We start from the raw sequence: 21,167 nt of genomic DNA, 5'->3' as shown, positions 1-21,167 counted from the left end.
GATCAGAAGCAGCTCCAGGTAGTACATGTATGCTCCACTACAATAAATGGCTCTGTCGTGGTTAAGCTTACTAGAGCAAATCTCTATAATCGAGCACAAGTAACACGCCTGCTGCACAAGCCATTCATATTATAAGAGATGCACTTTGCTTGTTTTCACTCCTGCCCTTCAAATTCAACGTAGTTCGACAGCATCTGCCAAAAGAATACTGTTCCGTCGGCATGAATATTTCCAGTGACACGAGAAGCAATCGCTGTCTCACTAGAAGTGCACTTTCAGCGGTGCAGTGCAGTGTAGCATTTGGTATAGGTATCGAATGTGGCAGTGAATGGTGCTTCAATAAATGCATAGTACAGTGCTATACTTTTACGTGCGATTTCCAAGGGCATGTTACAGTTGTTCGATATAGACAATAATTTCATATATCCGAGTTTGACTGTAGTACCATGTTCATTTGTCATTGTATACATGTGCCATCTCAACTCTTGTGGATGACACTGCACTGTACCTCAAAACATTATCCGCATTTCCAGGAAGTGCAGGGACCAGCAAATCAGTGTTCCTAGGTTCAGTGCAAGGTCAACCATAGCATAGACTATGGTTAAAGAGGCTTCATGCATATGCCTGTATGACTGATTACCATCAACACTATTGTGATAAGTATATTTGCATATGTTTCGCAGCACATGTGGCAACAGGGCATAATAGCAGTGTACTGCACACTTTTATCACGTAATTAGACCATACAGATCACGTTTTCCTAGTCTCCTCCAGCTAATCCAGTCTGATTGTGCATCACTTGCTGAAATGAAAGCAGCCAACTGAAGCTGCCACATTGGTTCATTGAGGTACTTGGCACAGTCATACACTACATGTGCAGCCAAGAGTGGCATAACAGGAGAGGCTGTGTGCAGAAGGTGCGCAATGACAACCCACTGTACACAAGTTTCTAATGAAATGTGTGCGTGCAGCAGTGAGTGCAGTGTGGGGTGGGGGGGTGGGGGGAAGGCGGCTGGCAAATGCTGATGCGTGTGGTGAAGCATCAGTGTACAAGCAGCCAAAAAACACAGCATTCACATAGTAGATGATGGACTGCACAGAGAACTTACAGGATAATGTGCCATGTTTTAAAAATATGGCTGCCATTCTCATTTGCTCGATTGTTGTATGGACACACTTGTCCAACTAGGGGAAGCTCCGCAGTTCAATACATTAGTAGAGCACTGCAGCAAGGTGCATGTTTCCGGAGGTTATTGGGTATCACCTGTCCACAACTGCACAGTCATGCAAGATCACCAGGCTTTCTTTTTACCACCTAGACAAAAAGCAGGAAACGAAAAAAAGGTGTGTGTTTTCTTAAGTAGCATTTATCAAGGCAACACTTTTCTTGTTTTTCTCTCTCCCGCCCTTCTTTTCAGGGCATGGTTTTGAAACAGGTGTAAATTTATAGTTGCTGGTTAATGTATTGCTACTGTTTAGTGCACTGTTATGTCTCATTCCCGCCAACTACATATCAATACAATTATACTGTATATTGAACCTGTTTGCAATGTAACAGATTATTTTGACATGAAACATCTTTAAAATTGGTCAAAGGGGGTCGCTTGCTACAACTGCATGTAACGAAAACATGTTATAGCATTATCATTAATATTTTTGCTACCGTACTACCCACGCCTCTTACTTTGTTATTGTTGTGTAGCGAAAAGAAGCCATTACACATTATTGTATGTTTCATGTGTACAGATGACTCCATTGATGCGCCATGCATGGCGCAATTAAAGCTAAATTTGGCCTTGCACACGGCATTCAAGGGCACAGCTTGGCCATGCGTTTGTCGATCCTAGAGGAAGTGGTCGTGTTTGAGAGAGCTTGCTCAGCCATAGTAGGTGTAATTTAAGCCAGTGCTCAGTAGGAGTTATAAAGCCTACAAATGTGCAATTTTTTGTTGAAACTTCAAGCTTGCTTTCTTATCGCGCCCCCAGGTTTGGCATATGCAGTCCAGAAATAGTGTGAAGAGACTTGGGCAGCAAGACAAAGGGACATCCAACCCGTTTGACCACAGTGGAACACGTCCGTCTCCATAGGGAGCGCAAGCGTAGTACATTGGTGCAAGCACAGGAGCCTCAACCAACTACGAATGGGGTTGGTTTGAGTGGCACAGGGTAGTCTCAAACGCCATCACATGCCATCACTATGAGGGTAATTTTTTTATTCTGGTGCTTCTGCAGCCTCTTCAGAACTAATGGGCCCACTACGAATAGGGAGTGAGCACGATTGCAAAATTACACCGTAAGACGCCCACCAGCTGTAACTTAATTTAGGGATGTTCTTGTTTTTCTAATGCGTAAATAAATATAACTTGTGCATTTTGTTATGTCCTCTCCGTACTCTAGTGCTAATACACCGTCTGCAGCATGCATGATGTTTCACCTACTCCACTGCAGCTGCGTCCCTGGTACTGGCTACCAGATTCTTTTTTTTACTCCATCACGATGTTGGCTTCAACAACTACAGCTCACATTCAATAGTAACATTGCTTACATCTGTAGATAATATTCTTTAATCTCTTCTGCTCTATGAAAAGGATAGTATTAATTGTTGGAGGCAATAGAATATAAGTATTTCTATTCGTTTTGTTCTCCCTGGAGGCTGCAGACAGCGCTCCATAAACTCAATATTCGAAGCAAAGAAAGTTAACAGCCTTTGCTAGCAACATACTATCAGTTTGACGAAGCTGCACTTAATGAACGGGGAAACAGAGTACCTCTTTCCTGCGAGCATGAGAGGTGCCATGACAGACCAGGGCATCTGATTATTTAAGTGTAGAGCCAGGTGAAATGTGTGCTTGACCCCAGTAGTGCATGGTGATTTGATGCAGTCTATATCAAGCCAGAGAAATTTTGCACAAACTCGGCTACTCAGTTGCTAGTGTCACCACGTTGCTTCACAATGTGCGCACAGTCACTTGCCTCCTATTCATGTGCACTCGCATAATGTCAGCAAAGAATGTGTATTGTCCTAAATGTATAGAGTAAGATTCGCAGTTGTGCTAGTGTTACACAATAAAACCTCGTTAATTCAGAAAATCAAATGATTCGGTCTCTTCCTCTTGTCACAGCAGGCATATGCATTATTTAATGCATTAAGAGGCTCGTTAATTTGGAAGTATTTGACCGCACATCAGATAATTCAGACAAATCTTGGAGCTTGGTGAGCACGGAGGGCTGCAAATGTGCAACGCAAAACGGCAAAAATGGTGCTAACGTTTAACCAAAAGGAATCGTCGTAGTGATCAGTGTAATCGCACATGAATGATGGAATGCTTTGCGCCTATTTGTGCCTCAAAAGCCTTTATTCCTAAGTTTACTGCAGCTCATAACACCAGGTCGGTCGCATGCCTTTGTAACTGCATAGTTGCCAACCATGATCACGTCAATAGCAACCGTTTTCATCCACAGAAGTTGTAACAAACAGTAGTATCATTTTGACTTGGTGCATGCATCTGTTACGTGCCTTCGAAACAATGTTTCATCCGCAGTTGCTGCAGAAAATGGTAGTTTTCTTTTGACTCTGTGCATGCGTCAGGCATGTGCCTTACAAAACTGCAAGGTCGCTGTTCATGATCACGTCCATAGCGGCTGTAGTTTCGTCCGCAGTGATTTCGGCAGAGAGTAGTTTCATTTTGACTGTGTGCAAACCTGTAATGGAAGATGAGCACCGGCTACCTAGCGATGGACGATCTGTTGGCGACGAGCTCACTGGAAAAAATAATTGGGATATACGCGTGGTAGTGAAAAGCATGTCTCAGATGAAGACACACACCATAGCCACCCTGCAAAGGAAGTTGTCAAGTGTTTGCCGCTGTGAGCTCTAATCATTCAGGAGATGATGAGCATTACAGCTTCCACACTGCTTTTGAGCAAAATAGAGGATTTTCTTATTCATTTAGTAAATAAAAGCATGTTGGTGCAGTAAGCATTTGTTTGTTTTCTTGACATCCTCTGTGATTTAACCTTCGGTTAATTTGGGCGTATTTTTCGGTCCCATGAAATTCAAATTAATGTTTTACTGTAAAGGTTAAGATTTTTAGCGAAGTGCCTTCAGCTTTGCCCATAGTGAGTGTGCGACGAGTTCCATATTCGTTTTTGGGCATTGTAATGCATAGAAATATTATGAACAGGTTTAACATTGAGCACCAGTTTGCAAACCATTAGTTTTCTTTAGTTTAATTCCCAAGAGCCAGAAGTGATATTAAAGCACCATGAACTCAGTCTAAACCCATATTTTTTATTGATTCAACATTCTGATTATAGCGACATTAATGATTGTAGGTACCCCGCAGGGGCGTCTGCGTAAGCAGGCGTTTGGTGTGTTGCGACACCACGTACCCGAGCACATGGGGGTTGGACCCTCCCGCGTCTAACCGTGCGTGGCTTAGCCATGTCCGGGGAAAGGGGGATCCTGGAGGTTGTGCCGATGCTGGGTGTTCAGACCTTTAAGGCCCCCCGGCGAAGACAACACACCTCTTTGGCCTCTGCTTCACGTAGACAGCACCCCCGGACTGACCCTTCCGGGGGAAATCGGTAGTTGCCTTTTCCTGTCTCTCTCTCCCTACTACCTTCGTCTTTCCCTTACTTTCCACCTTTCCTGTCTTCTTCTGGCTTCCCCTTTACTTCCAATTTTTCCAGGCAGCAAGGGTTAACCTTGTGTGAACAGCCAACCTAGGTTATTTCATATTTGGTTGTAGTGGTAATGTACAGCTGGCGTTTGCAGGCCGTGTTTCACAGGTCCTGCAGCGTCCCCTTGTAGGACTCTATGGTGGGTGGCTGGCGTTACTGCCGAAATCTCGCATATCTTTATGGCTAGCTCCTTCCCCCCACTCCCTGATCGCCTTCAGAAAAGAGGGCACACTGATGAACTATTCCAATTTTTTGGTCGGCAAAAAGAATCTTTCCCTCATTTCCACGTCATCCATTCTGAAAAACCAGGTGAACCAGTGCGAACAATTTCACCATTCTTTGTATCGAAGTCCCTTACCGAAATTTTTGGCCCAGGCTATAAGGTGTCGAGGATGGCTAGCGGTGACCTCCTCTTGGTGCTCCGCGATCAGAAACAACTTGAGAAACTGCCTTAACCAATATCATTTGGGGAGACCCAAGTAGTAGTAACCCCGAACCGTATGATGAATACCACCCGTGGCATTGTCTCGGACGATGATTTGCTGGAGCTCACTGAGGCTGAACTCTGGAGGGCTTCAGTGAACAGAATGTTACAAATGTCAAAAGAATCAAGATGAGGCGAGATGGTAAAGAAATCGCGACCAAACACCTAATACTCACCTTCAATTCAAGTGTCCTGCCCGAGTCAATCGAGGGCGGGTTTCAAATGCCAACGTTTCGGCCACAGCTCGCAGAGCTGCCGAGGCCGCCAAACATGTGCGAAATGCAGTGCCCCTGAACACTCGTCTGAAGCTTGCAAGAACTCTTTGCATTGTGTAAACTGTGATGGAGAGCACACCGCGTACTTGCAGTCGTGCCTGTCTTGGAAAAAAAAAAGGAAATTGTCGCGATCAAAGTGAAAAAAAATATATCGTTCAAGGAGGCATGTAGGCGGGTGCCATACCTGCCTAAGAACACATTTGCCGAAGTGGGGCGTCAGGGGGCAGCACCACAACGGTCTCCGGCGGCTGACCGTCCCACACCCAGTGAGGCGGCAGTGACGCCATCCCCCCCCCCCCCCCCCCCCCCCCCGGCGGCTGCAGCTAGTGCTGCTACGCCAATCCCACAGAAGGCAGAAGGGGCCATCTACCTCCGGGCAGGTGATCTCAAAGGCCTCGTCCAACGTGCCGAGGCCTTCACGCCAAACAAAGCACACGGAAGAGCGCGCGTCCAGCGCCTCGCAAGAGGCAATGGACACAGCCACCAGCAAGACAGCGCCACCAATGCCTAAGGAGCGGTGAGGCACTCTCGATCACTCCAAAAGAGAAAACTCCTGTCACGGCGCCAGAAAAAGGCCTCTGAGCGAACCTCAGTCTCTTAAACACACAGCACCCAAAACATACAGCATAATGGATAGACAAATACTACAATGGAACGTTAGAGGACTCCTCCATAACCTAGACGACATTAGCGAACTTTTACACAAACACAATCCCAAGTTTCTGTGTGTTCAAGAGACACATCTGAAACCTACGAACACAAATTTTCTCCGTCACTACACAATCTATCGTAGAGACCTCAACGAGGCGAACGCCTCGGCAGGCGGTGTAGCAATAATTGTTGACGAGTCAGTAGCTTCTCATCATGTCGCCCTTCAGATGCCCTTTGAGGCAGTGTCAGTTCGGGCAATTCTTTTTAATAAACTAATCACTGTATGTTGCATACACATACCCCCAAATTATGATCTCCGGAAAAGCGATTTTTATAACCTGATTGATCAGCTCCCGGACACCTACCTAATCGTAGGCGAGTTTAACGCCCACAACACCATGTGGGGAGATGCGCGATGTGATGCGACAGGTCGTTTTATTGAAAATTTTCTTCTGAATTCCGATACATGCCTCCTCAACAAGAAGGAACCAATGTTTTTTAACAGTTATCATAATTCATATTCCTCAATAGACCTGTCAGTTGGCTCTGCCTCAATTTTGCCTGATTTACAATGGCATGTAACCAAAAATTCCTGTGGAAGTGACCACTTCCCTATAACGTTAAATTTAATACATCAACATGAACACCCTCCACACGCCCCCCGGTGGAAACTAGCCTCTGTCGAATGGTATCATTTTAACGCATCCACTTATTTATCACGGGATTTTATCAGTAATTTTAACATAGATGAAGTAGTAGTATATTTTACTTGTTTATATTCGACACAGCTCAAAAGTTCATTCCACAAACACAGGGTCTCTCTTGTAAAAGACGGATTCCCTGGTGGAATGAACAGTGCAGACTCGCACGAAAGAAACAAAACAAAGCGTGGGGTTTGCTGCGTCGCTCCCCGACTGCAGATAACCTCATTGAATTCAAACTGGCCAAATCGCAAGGAAGGCGCACGCGGAGACAGGCAAGGAGGGTTAGCTGAGAGAAGTTTCTCTCGGGCATCACATCATACACTCAAGAGTCGAAAGTTTGGAATGGCATACGAAAGCTAAAGGGGGCAGCAAATCCACCCATTGCCCTTAATCAACCCTCAAGGGACTACCTTGGAAGACCAGGCCAACGCTTTGGGCAAACACTTCGAGCATGTATCAAGTTCCACACACTACACAAGGTCATTCCTCAAGTATAAATAAGTAGCTGAATTTAAGGCACTGGATCGCAAATGCCGTCCGGATAAACCATACAACCGTCCTTTTAATATTGCCGAGCTTAAAGCTGCCTTGAGCACGTGTAGAAGCTCTGCACCGGGAGCTGATAGAATCGTATATGACATGATAAAAAAACTTACACAGCGACACACAGATGACACTTCTGGTACTATTCAACTCTATCTGGGCTGCCGGATACCTACCATCCTCATGGAAGAAAGCTATTATTATTCCCGTCTTGAAGCTCGGTAAAGACCCTCCCTTGGCGGCAAGTTATCGTCCGATAGCTCTTACAAGTTGCCTGTGTAAACTATTTGAATAAATGATTAATCGTCGACTCATACATTTCCTTGAACTTAGCAATATGCTTGATCCCTATCAATGTAGCTTCAGAGAAGGGTGGTCTACAACTTATCATCTGGTGTGCATTGAAGGAAATATCCGTGATGCATTTGTACAAAAACAGTTCTTCCTATCAATATTCCTCGATATGGAAAAGGCGTATGACACAACGTGGCGATACGGGATCCTGCGAGACTTATCGCGAATGGGCATCCGTGGAAATATGTTACATACTAGAAAGCTTTCTGTCCAAACGTACATTCCGCGTGAAAAACGGCAATATATTGTCGCGACGTTTTATACAAGAAACTGGTGTACCCCAAGGAGGTGTGCTTAGCTGCATGCTCTTTATTGTGAAAATGAACACCTTTCGTGCTGCAATACCGCCAGTGATCTTCTATTCCGTTTATGTCGACGACGTACAAATAGGTTTCAAATCCTGCAACCTTGCAGTGTGTGAGGCAAGTACAACAGGGCTTGAACAAAGTGTCCAAATGGGCAGATGAAAACGGATTTAAAGTGAACCCGAACAAAAGTTCTTGTGTGCTTTTTACAAGAAACAAAGGGCTCATTGCAGATCCCAGTATCGAAATGTATGGTCAGCGAATACCTGTGAAGAAAGAACACAAGTTCTTAGGCATCATACTTGACTCTAAACTAACATTTATTCCACACATAAAGTATCTGAAGGTCAAATGCTTAAAAACAATGAACTTATTGAAAGTTTTATCGCACACAACATGGGGCAGCGACAGGAAATGTTTAATGAATCTTTACAAGAGCCTCATTCGATCACGGTTGGACTACGGTGCCGCAATCTATCATTCTGCCGCCCCAAGCGCGCTAAAGATGCTAGATCCGGTCCACCATCTAGGAATCCGACTGGCCACTGGCGCTTTCAGAACGAGTCCTATTAAAAGTTTGTATGTAGAATCAAATGAGTGGTCACTTCATCTGCAGAGAACATACATCAGCCAAACATATTTTCTGAAAGTTCACTCTAATCCTCAACATCCGTGTTTTACCACAGTTAACGATATGTCATATGCTACACTCTTTCGTAATCGCCCCTCTGTAAGACAGCCCTTTTCACTTCGTGCGAGGGAGCTTAGTGTTGAAATGGATGTTCCACTCCTCAAACATTGTTTAATGCCTCCAGCTAAGCTGCTACCGCCTTTGGAGTGACAGCTGATACAATGTGATATATCTTTCCTACAAGTAACAAAGCAGGCTCCAGATATCGAAATCTGTATGCATTTCCTGGAACTCCAGTACAAGCACTCCTGCACGGAGTTCTACACAGCCGCATCGAAGTCACGCGAGAGCCTGTCCTATGCAGCCGTCGGTCCATCCTTCTCGGAATCCGATGCACTGCATCTGGAAACAAGCATCTTTACGGCTGAGGCCTACGCACTACTGTCGGCTGTGCAGCATATAAGGAAAACAAAACTAAAAAAATCTGTTATATATACGGACTCCCCAAGTGCTGTGAAGGCCGTAATGTCATTTTGTAAGCATAAAAATCCAGTAATCAATGAACTGTATTCCGTCCTATGTAAAGCGTATTCACGTCGCGTCGGCTTGTCGGAAAAACTACTTTGTTGTTGTTCTGGTCCGTACCAGATCTTACGCCAACTGTCCGACGTGACATACGAGATCGCCCCAGTCGGTCAGCCTTCAGTGCCTTGCAACGTCACCAGCGATGTTGTTCACGTCGCCAGGCTGAAGCCCTATGTCCCCCCATTAAGTGATGCTTTATAACTTGCACCAGGACGGAGCTACCACGCCGGGAGGGTGATGTTACGGTGAAGGGAAGGAAGAAGTTGGATTGGACGAGATGAAGACGAAGTCTGGCAGTTGCCTGAACGCCATTAACATCAGTTGTAAATATACATTATTTTACACTCGTGGGCCTGCTTTCTTTCTGCAACAATATGTAACCAGCATGTCATCATATGCTGGGTGCCGGGTCATAGGGGCATCGAAGGTAATGTTCTGGCGGTCCAGATGGCCACATCAATTGCATCGTATTCTGTTAATCCTGCCGCTGCAGTCCCTGTCACAGATCTGAGGCCCTTCTTGCGCAGGAAACTGAAACTACTGGCAACGCTTGTGTGACATGGAAACAAATAAGCTGCATGTAATAAAACCACAATTAGGGTTCTGGCCTTCTGCAACAAAATCACGCCGAACTGATGTTCTATTCTGTCGTCTTAGAATAGGACATACATTTGGCACCCACAATTTTTTACTCACTGGAAATGAGCCTCCAACCTGTGGGAGATGCGGGGAGAGGCTGACCGTCCTCCACGTCCTCCTGGAGTGTCGGAAAGCCGAATCTGACAGAAAGAAATTTCCGTTAGCATACCGGCAGCACATTCCCCTTCATCCTGTAATGTTACTCGGCCGAGAACCGCTCTTTGACACCAACGCAGTTCTAGGCTTCATGAAAGATGTTGTGTTACATGTAATTAGCCCCATACGTTCGTAGCGTCTCCTCTCTTCAGAAGATGCCGCTGTTATGGCTGTTTCGTATAGCACATGCCTCTCGGCCCTTGCGTTTCAAGGGCTCTGGCGAGGCAGTAGTGCTCTTAGACAATTTTACCATCTCGCATGTTTTATGTAATGCATCATTCTTTCTTAATGCATTTTAGTGATCATAGTACACTTCATTAATCATTGCCATAATTTTATTACGTGTAGTTTTTATGCAATTTACACCAACTCTTTTAGGCCCCTTTGCAGCCACGTCACATTAAATTCACAGAACCTATCGGACCACGACATATTCATTACCACTAGCATGGCGCTCTTTGGCCATACCTGGCCCTTGCGCCATTAAACCTCAAACATCATCATCATCAATGATTGTAGGCGTTTATCCTAGTTTTGAGTTACATTAATGGGGATCAGTCTTTTAAGTAGCATTTTGCAAGTGCCTTACTGTTTTAGAGTATCAGCAATAGATATTCTGATTATATTAGTCTGTGTTGAGCTTTGTTTCAATTATGTACCAAATCCATTCATTCAGTTTTCATTGTCATTTGCAGACATAGCTATCATTGCTCAATAACGTTAGCTTGAGTTAACTCATTTTATTGTTCTTTGTTCTTGCACTACCTGGATGATCTTGCTTTAGAGAACTCAAGATTACCTGAGGAGTTGTGTATAGATACTTCTGAACCTTTAGGTACTCAATTATTAGTGCATTAAAAGGTGTTAATTTGTCTAGCTACTATGCAACCTGGCAAAGCTTGTAGGTGCTTTTGTTCAAGAGACCTGTCATCTCATTTGTTGTGTGAAGCCACTTTCAAGTGATAGGTGTTTGTGTTTAAGGTTAACTCTTTGCTGCTTCTGGAAATAACTTGCCTGTTTACAGGTTTCGGGAGCTGAGGAACCGGGATGGTGCAAAGGGCCTCAGCGCAACATCTCAGCGACATCACCAGTAATTGAGTGCCATTTTCTTTATCTTTTGTGCAAAGCACCTTTCAGCCTAATCATGCTGGCAAGCTCAACATTCACTGCAGCAACTTCAAATATATGAAGCACCAGAAAGATTAAGGGGAAGTTCAGTACAAATGAACTTTATCATTCAAATTCATGGTCATATTTACGAATACCAAACATTCATTTCATGTTTAAAAAGCACCCGAAGGCCTATTTGTACTGTCAGAGGCACACAAAATCTTACTGCATAATAAACATGTCTTGATTGACGTGCATCTAACACATGCACATTAATCTTTACCTGGCAGTGGGTGGCTAAATAAAGCTAACTTGGGAAAGTTGGTAAAGGTTGTGAAGGTGGGTAAAGTCACTTATTGCTTTACATATTACTATGACAGCCTTTGAGCAGGGCCTCAAGTGGCCACAAATCTCAGAATGGCTGTTTTGGCTCATGAATGGAAGGTACGAAATACCCAGGGTGCACGTAAAGAAAACAAAGACAAGCGATAACCAGTTCAAGGAAACTGACATTAGTTCACTCTTGTGTGCTGTGTTTGGCAAGAAAAGATCCTAGTCTTCAGAAATATATGCGACTTCCCTTCTATATAAAGCACACCAAGAAATTTTGTTGGAAATGGTGAATATCGCGTGCTAAAACCAAGTTGTGGCAGGTGCTCTAAGCTGCTGTATGCTCATGGCATAAATTGAAACTACTGCTGCAATGAAATAATAGGTTATACCTAACTGCTTGGATGGTTACACATACAGTGGAACCCCGGTTATAAGTCCCCCGGTTTTGCAACGACCCAGGTTTTACGACGGATTAGCGCAGTCCCGGCGAACTCCCTATAGTAGAAGCAATGCATTGCATTACAATGCAATGCATAGAAGCAATGCATTGAAAACCCCAGTTATCTGACGCAATTTTACGCCTGACTCGCGTTATACAACGACCCTCGCGAAGTGCGGGCCGGAACGGCAGACAAAAAAAAAGTGCCACGGGTCTCTTTCCTTGCTCCGTCTCTCCGCATGCGGAGCGCTTGACACTGCTCGACCGGTTTGCACCAGCGCAGCTTTCTTCCCTGCCTTGTCTCATCGTTCGTTTCTCTCTCCCCCACCAGCAACTGCCCGCGACGCTCGCAGTGCTGAAATAGCTCCTTCTCCATAATCACTTTCTCCCTCTCTTCTCGGTGGCGTCGCCTCTCGTTGCGTTTGGGAAGCGTTTCTCTCCTTCCAGTTTCCCACTAGCAGATCGCCGACAAGGTAGCGTGGAGAGGCCTAGGTTTATTGCACATGTTCTTTGTTGTAATCCTAGCGACCAGCGTTCAATGGAGGTTTTGAGTTGTGTGGAGCAATGCGACGCGCCATATCCCGAAAGCGGACGGTTCTGTCGCTCAGCGATAAGCTGAATATTATCGAGGAAGCAGAAAAGCGGCATGGAGCCATGAAAGCCAGCATTGCTTGGCACCTTAAGATACCCGAATCTTCGTTTAAGACGATCCTGGCAAACAAAGCGGTGATATTGCAGAATGCCAACAAGTTCGGGTTCAAGCAGAAAGCGGCAAAAGAAGGGCAGCATGAGAAGTTAGAAAAAGTTCTTGTCAAGTGGCTGCATCAAGCACGGAGCTCTGCGATCAACGTTGACAGCGCCATTCGAAAAGAAAAGGCGGACCTTGTGGCATTGCGTCTGGATCGCTTTAAAAAACGAAATAGGATTGTGTACAGCCACTCCTGCGGAGAAAGCACTTCTGTGGACATTTCGATGGTGAATGAGTGGATGGAGTCGCTGCCGGGGATGATTGCTGCATACAAGCCCTGCAACGTTTTCAACGCCGATGAGAATGGTATTTTTTACCATATGCAGCCTGAGCAAACCCTTGCGTTTAAGGGTGACAGCTGTCATGGTGGCAAGCATAGTAAAGAGCGTGTGACGGCACTATTCTGTGCTAATGAGGACAGTTCCGAGAGGCTGCCCGTGCTTGTTGTTGGAACGTTTGCAAAGCCACGGTGCTTTAAGAACTTGAAGATGCCGCCGTGCAGCTACAACTTCAACAAAAAGGCGTGGATGACGTCTTCGCTCTTCAGCCATTTTTTGCAGCAGCTGGTTAACAAAATGGGTGCTAAGGCGAGGAACATATTGCTTTTCGTGGACAACGCACTGTGCCACCCACCTGATATGTCCAGCCTGAGGAACATAAAGGTTGTGTTTTTTCCGCCCAACTGCACAAGCCGGCTGCAGCCGCTGGATACCGGCATCATTAAGTGCGTCAAGCAAGGGCACCGGAATCTGTTAGTGCAGTGTCGGCTGGCGGCTATGGAGCGCAGCGAGTCGAGAAAAAAGATCACTGTGCTCAACGCCATGCATTTTATTGCCAGTTCGGGGAACTCAGTGTTGCGAAGCACAATTGTTAACTCGTTCAAGAAGCACTGTGGCTTTAAGCAAGAGACTGCCTTCTCTACTGGGGACGCAACAACCTCGATGCCACTCAAGGCCGATGCAGGCTTCTCCGACAACGATTTTGAGGGTTTAAACCACACCACAACCTTCGCTGAGTACGTGGAGGCCGACTACAACATTGCAATCTGCAGCGAGGTGTCGCTGGAGGACGTCATTGAGGAGGCTTTGCCCAGTGCCGACATTGCTGCAACATCGGATGAGTACAACGACGACGCCACAGATGCCGTGCCTGTGCCTACCACATTCGCCGAGATGCTACGGCATATAGATGGCATCCTGAACTTCATCTGTTCACACGACGCCGCAGAGGACCACCTTTTGGACGTTGCCCAACTTGAGCGAAGGCTTTGGTTCACGGATCAAACAAGGTCCAAAAGAAACTTACCGACTTTTTTTTTTTAAAGTTTGCGCTGGCTGGCGGGAATCGCGGCAGTGGGCAGTGGAGTGCCGTAGAGGTTCGTTTCAATAAAGCGTGATTGGTACGTGTACTGCAGCATTAATTATCGCATTTACTTTTTCAGCAATTTGGTGTTCCAAGCCCTGCAGAGTGTGTTAGTAGTTTAGATTGAAGTTTCATGTAAATCCGTCGCGCGAAATAAGTTGTAGTATATTTATAGGCATAATTTATGTTCGGATTTCACTGCACTTTTTCGCAGTCCCAGGAAAGTTGTATAATCGGGGTTCCACTGTATAGTGCAGAAGTATTTCACATGACAATAGTAATAATTTGCTATTCACAAAAGCCATAATCATGTACTGCACTGCTATTACAGCAGTGTTTGTGGACACCGAAGTATGACGATGCAGCTTATGATATGCACATTGGGTCATGTGTTGTTCATATGACACATAATTGGGCAGTCAGTCATGTTCACGTAAATTGTGCATAAACTTGCATCTCAAAAACTGCATCAACATGATGAAATCAAGTGCATACAGCCCAAGCATGGCATCCTGCATATTGCAGCCTGTTGATCCAGTGCTAGTGCTTCCAAGAGATGAGGACACAATATGTCCTAGAGGCAAATAGAGGGAGTAGAAGCAAGCAAGCCCTCTCCTTACTAAGTCTTAAAGGTTGCTGTTTGTTGCTGAGGCTTTACTGTAGCTAAATTGATCACCTAGTAACACCATTGTCATATAGGACAGCAGCAAAGGAAACTGAAGGACTGGTGTCTGGTGCTTTTTCGTAAAGGAATGTGGAGTGATTGATAATGATGCTGAGATCAAGCAAAGTTCCCAGCATTTATTAACATTGCACAAATGCAGTAAATAGAATGAGCTTGCCTGGCCACTTCACTGCATACTCTGCAGCCCTTGACATATTGTTCAGGTCATTGGTACAGACTCTGGTGGTGTGGCTGGACATGTATCCGGAGGACCTGTATGAGCCACCACAGTTCTCAGTGCTGCACCAGCTGGTTACTCTGGCTCAGGCACAGCTGGAACCAGGTTCTAGCCTGGAGTTAAGAGCTAAGCACCGACTGCAGCAGTTCATTGCAAGGGATCCTGAGAAAGGCAAGTCTTGAATTGTATGCAACTCACCTTGGTAAAGGAATAGAGATCTTATTTTGAAGTGTTGCACAATAACAATGCAAGCTGTAGTCTTCTCAAATCTTCGTGGCTGTAGAAAAATTGATGTGGGTTGTAGCCTTGAACCTGGAGCTACCACCACTATGTGCCAAGTAACTGCTATATGGTGCTTAGTTCACAATTACAAGATTGAGCCATTCAACAACTTAAGATAGCAGCAGCATTGGTTTGCTTATGGTGATGTGCACTCATATCCTGTGCCTAATACAGTAGACTTTCATTAATTCAGCTCCAGCTCATTAGATCTTTTCGTCAATGTGATGCCAACTGAAGGTCCCAGCTGGCTCCCATACATTTGTATGAGCCAAAACCTTCGTTATTTCGATACTGAAATTGGCCCTCTCCAGATACAGTGGGCTTCCGTTAATTTAATTCCTGTTAATTCGATCTGAACCGAATGTTCCAGCTGGAGCCCATGCGTTTCTGTGGGCCCAAATTTTAGTTATTTAGATACTAAAATTGATCTTCGCTGTATAATTCAAACTTGGCCCATCAGCACGCACACGCCCGACCCCAATGGTGACCTCTTTCATGGCAGTGTCTGTCTCGGCGGGGCTCTGGGGGCCAGTGAATGTGTTGAAGACACATCATCTCCCATGGAAAATGGCTATCTTCACCCTGCGCTAGGAAGAATTTTAAACAATAACCATAGGTCACAATGTTTGATTATGGTATTTATGCGATTATAATGCAGCATACTTTCTTTTTTAAAGATAATTGAGCCGAAAATTGCCTGCATAGTACAATCGGATGCAAAACCAAAACTGCCTTCGAGGCATTTGTGTGTTTTATCGCATAACACGAATGCACTGCCACGAAACTGATTTAGAAAACCGGCCACCTTTGTACAGCACGTATTAGAGCCTTGCCCATTTTTCTTGCTAAACAATCGGGTGCACGTTAGATTTCTACTTTGTTTAGGAGTTTTATTTTCATTTCTACCTAGTTTTCTACTTTGGACACACAGGAAGTTGGTGTGTGTTTGATTCGGGGGCTTGTTAGTCGGGCAAATGCTTCCAAATGAAACGGTGATGTGTTTGGGCTTTATTTTCTGCATCTTGTTTAATTCGACCTACCAGATAATTAGATAAATTTCATCAGTCCCATCAGTGTGAAATTGATGGAAGTCGACTGTAATTTGAACTTGACTGGTCGGTACAAATGTGCCTGACCTAGATGTTGTGACCCAAGTCATAACCCCAATAGCTGCGGCTGGTCTTGGTAGGGCTGGCAGTGCTAGGGGACAGTGATTATGTCGGGAGACATGTTCCGCTGAAAATACCTATTTTTGGCCTGCCATAAGACATTTTTCAAGCGAGAGCAGTAGGCATGATTACTGTATTTACATGAGGGATCAACGTTGGGCTAGTTGGTGCTGCATATTTGGCGCAGTAAGCAGCGCATAGACTGGGACAAGTGAAAGAATGACAACACAAGCGCTAACAATGTTGTCTTTATTGTAACAAGGCAATATATAGAAACCAGGTACAGCTTCCCCGCATTCACTGAGCACATCGTGATGGACAAAAGGCATTGATTTAAGTTTTTTGTGTAGAATGGATGAACTGAGAATTTATAAAGGTGATTATTCCTCAGGACTGCTCCTGAGTTTCTTTCCTGAGAACTTTCCTGGTTTCAACTATTTCTGATAGCCAGAATCAAAGGCATGCTGCATTTTTTTTTTGTTAAAAAATCAGGTGTGCACTGGATTTCTGCTTTGTTTAGGAGCTCTAATTTCATTACTTCTAACCCATAAAAACAGGGTGGCCGTTGGATATGTGGGCATATTAGAATCGGGCAAATACTGTCAAATGAAACAACGGTGTGTTTGGGCATTTTTTCTGCCTCTTCTGCAATTTGCCTCGCCAGATAATTCAATCAATTTCATCTGTCCCGTCAAAGAAGAATTAATGGAAGCTGAGTGTCTAAGCTTGTGGAGCTGCACTGGCCATTTTCCTCCAAGCATGTTGCTTTGTCAAGTGGTTTTGCAAAGAATCCCGAGCATGAATTTGCATCATAGGTCTTATGGGCACATCCAAAGATAGGGCAAGTCTTAGAAAACCAGCAATATAATCTATTTTGGAGATCTTTTATATCTATAATTAGCTGTACTCTACCTTGAGACTATCTCTGTCTCATGAGAAGGATACAGTGGGTGGCTATTCAATGGTTTCTCAGTCAATAAAGCAGTGCTAAAATCATGTGAATACAAGACCGGTTGGGGCTTCAGTCATGGGAAATAATATTCTAAATAGGTGTTTGGCTTGTAATAGTATAAGACATAATTGGAAGGATGCTCTATGACAATGTAACTGTAGTAGCTGTTCTCAAAGGTCATTTCTCCAACTAAATGCGAATGCCAAGGTAAAAACATTGCCAGTTTGCTCATTTGTTTGTGTAGAAGCTTGACTGTATTTGTTGTGAGTTTTAGCACTCTTGCTATAGTGTGAAATCCCTAATCATCTAATTGCATTCCTGAAACATATTTGCTACACTTAGTACTTCTTTCAGTATGTATTCTCTAGAGGCATAATTCACACCTAAAAAAATCTAGAGCTTCAGAGTGGAAACCAGATTTGTATACATTACAGAAAAAAGGTAACCAGTTACAATAACAATTAATTCAAAAATAGAATTGATTACAGATACATATTACGGCCCCATGAATGTAACTCAGCAGTTGCTTAAAAGTAATCAATTATGTTTGTTTCCTCCCAGCATTTATTAACATTGCACAAATGCAGTAAATAGAATGAGCTTGCCTGGCCACTTCACTGCATACTCTGCAGCCCTTGACATATTATCTTCAGTAGCAATTGATTTTCAGGATTTTTGTTGGTTATCTCCTCATTTTCTTGTGAGGACATCAGTAGTGACACTGAAAACTGGCTCGATGTGCACGCTGGAGGGAAAGTCGATGCCATAATGTACGAACACAGGACGGGAAAATTAGCAAATAAATGTCTCAGCTATTCAGTGGCAATGGGAAAGGCAAAATATAAACTCACTGAATATGATCACTCCGGTGGGATAACACTCGTGCTGCATTGAAATGCGAAACCATTGAGAGATGAAAAATGTGGTGCCAACAATATAAGGCGCGTGACCAACCTTTAAGATGAGAAAATAAATACTGAGTGCTGGGTTTTCCTGTTTTCTTCTTCTTTTATTTTCTTTATTAATACTCTTAACCCTCGCTTGAGGGTTGTTACAGGGAGGGAAAATAGTACAACTCAAGCAAATTAGACATTTCATAACATCAGGTTGGGTGCTCACGATACAAAATATCAATCAAGAATTCAAATTTGTGCACATCCGTCTGATCTACAGCAACATCAGGTAAGGCATTCCACATTTCAATTACATCCGGGAAAAAAGAATAACGAAAGACATCAACACGTGTGTTATGAGGCTTGACGGCTCTGCTGTGGTTTAGTCTCTCGCTACGGTTTGAAGGGAACTGGACATATATTTCCTTTTTTATCTTCAAAACCCTTTGAAGTATCTGAAAAAAAATCTTAATTCTGGCTGTTTTCCTTCAGTTTTCCAGCAACTCAAGCCCGCATAAACGCAGAATTGTTGTTACCGAGTCCGTCCTTCGGTACCTTGAAGCAATAAAATGAGCAGCCATTCTCTAAATTCTTTCTAGTTTGTCTATTAAAACTTTTTGGTGGGGGCTCCAGACAACGCAAGCGTATTCTAAAGATGGACGTATGAGAGTTTTATAAGCAATAAACTCAAAACCACATCAGACAACAAACCAGAACATGTACATCCACCAGGCTGCTGCATGGCATGACTGCGGGTGGTCTACTGTAGTTCCCGCCAAATTCACTTCAAACCTATGGCACCTGTTACAGCTTGTCTTCAATAAAGTACCTGTTTGCATCTAATTGCCTATTGAAAAAAGTAAGTGAATTACATTCAGCGTTATTGATTACAAGTCAGCGTTAGAATTGATTACAAGTAATCAATTCATGTAATTCGTTGTGTACAAGTTTGGAGGGAACCCCTCAAATTGCATTTTAGTATGGTTGTTGAACAGAAATTACGGTTCAGAAAGTTTTGCAGCAACAAGTTAAATGCTCTAATAGCAGAGGGCGTGTTGTTTGGCTGCATGGGCTAGATGGACCATTTTTCAAGCCACCCCCTTGGAGTGTGGTATTTGGGAGCAGTTGGCCAGGAGCACAGGCCAGGGCCCAGGTGGCTGGAGGACCTCTTTGGTTGCAGGACTTGGATGAAGAACACATCGCCTGCCAACTAACTTGGATGGATGCGGTATGCTCTTTAGTTTGTCAGTTCACACTGGTTTGCAAAATTTTCTGGAACATAGTAACCTTTTTTTGTGTGTGCATGTGCTCATGCATGTGCACATTTGTAGTCCTGTTTCTCCTAGTATGGACTTGTCATTTTTTTTTTACTCCAGTGCCATTTCGAAGTCACAGGAGTGCATCTAACTAGGGTATTCAACATGGTAGCATGCTGATGCACCACCACTTCACCACCAAAGTAGTTGGGGCAGAGAGATGGACGCTCGTATTTGGGGAAATGAGAAGCTTATACAGAGTATTTGCATGCAAGGTGTTTCATAAAATGCATTCGAAATTGCTGAAATGTAGGGAAGATTCAGTAATTAAAGAATTTCCTCAGGATTGCATTCACCAAAGAGTCGTACGTATAAAATGGATCAAGGTAATTAAAGTAATTATGCAAATTGTACCTCCCTCATGACTCTTTCAATCAACCCATGGCCCTCAGTCCCCAGCAGGTGCGGAGCACCTGACCAAGGCGGTTGTCAGACCTGCAATGCAGCAGAGGGTGCTAAGAATCTCTGGAACCAGGTAGGCCGCCACTGGAAACTGAACCTGGCAACATTCAACACATGAACCCTCTCTAGTGGTACTAGAGAGGGTTCTGTTACTAACCCAAAAGTACGTACTAAACGGTAGTACTGCTTAACCGAAATAGCATGAGATCGCCCACTTACCTGTCAAAAACGGAACTCTGAGAGAGTGCAATGAAAGGGGAAAAAACGTGCAGTATTTATTTACTTCGTGCGACAAACATATCATTTTCGTTTGATGCCGCGGCGGCCTAGCAGCGACAACAGCCGCCTCAAACTTGCTGAAGCTGTGAGCCAGCTTTTTAGCCAGCCCTCTCTTCTCGGCAAACATTCCGCGTTGGCATTGCATATTCGCCGTGCACAGGTGCGGTAGCTCTGCAGAAGTCGCGGGGCACTTTTTCATTGAGGGGTGCTGTTCTCGTCGCGACGATTGCATTCATGAGGCTGACGTAACGCGCAGCTTCTGCCACTGTCTGGCCTGAATCGCCCGTGATGTCGCTTTTCGTGTCGTCCTTATCAGTGTCGCCAGGCGACACTTCGGCAACAATAAAGGCAACGATGGTGAAAAGTCGAACCTCATAGCCGACATCTCTTTGCGGTCACAGCAGCGCTGCCTAGCAACTTCTCCGCATTCCAAATGCCACACACTGTAGTCAACAGTAGACCCATGCCACATGCCAACGCAGACTTTTCATATCACGTTCGATAAGACGAACAATGTCTAATTTTTCTTCTATGCTGAGCACCCAGCGTCTTATTTATCCGAGTTTCGGCATGACGCGAGTTCTCGCTTGCGTGACACCACAACGCTTTCTGGCACGGCGCCGAAATGATGTTGATGTTGATGAGGCTTCAAGTGCAAACGCACCGGGCACTTGGAGGCCGTTGTGCCTATCTCTGAGGCTTGTTGTTCTGCCAGGCCGCCCAATAGAGATGACGCACCACCATATTTGCGCGATGAAAAGTGGAAACACTACGTGTTTACCCTTTACTGCACAATTTTTTTTCCTCAAAATATTTTTCATGGAGTTGTAGGGAAGGGTTACAGTAGCTGTACTGCCATGGAAACTAACTTTAGCGAATTTCTGTGGTTTGAATTTGCAGAAAATGGGTATGTTGCATATTTGCAACAACGTGCAAATAAAGAAGTTGAAGGTGAAAGATAGACTTAGTGA

General features: G+C 44.4%; 1 protein-coding gene across 1 annotated transcript in view; it reads left to right on the top strand.

Annotated features, from left to right (window-relative positions):
* Rgl (Ral guanine nucleotide dissociation stimulator-like) overlaps positions 1-21,167 on the top strand; it is a 144,812-nt gene that overhangs the window by 33,805 nt on the left and 89,840 nt on the right. The window contains exons 4-6 of the mRNA XM_065451159.2: positions 11,034-11,099; positions 14,890-15,074; positions 19,276-19,427. Of these exons, the coding sequence (XP_065307231.1) occupies positions 11,034-11,099; positions 14,890-15,074; positions 19,276-19,427 (403 nt within the window). The remainder of the gene's footprint in view (positions 1-11,033; positions 11,100-14,889; positions 15,075-19,275; positions 19,428-21,167) is intronic.

This window comes from Dermacentor albipictus, chromosome 1, assembly GCF_038994185.2.
Source record: "Dermacentor albipictus isolate Rhodes 1998 colony chromosome 1, USDA_Dalb.pri_finalv2, whole genome shotgun sequence".
In the NCBI taxonomy this organism is placed as follows: domain Eukaryota; kingdom Metazoa; phylum Arthropoda; class Arachnida; order Ixodida; family Ixodidae; genus Dermacentor; species Dermacentor albipictus.
Note: the sequence above shows the minus strand (reverse complement) of the source record. Positions and strands in the feature narration are given on the sequence as shown.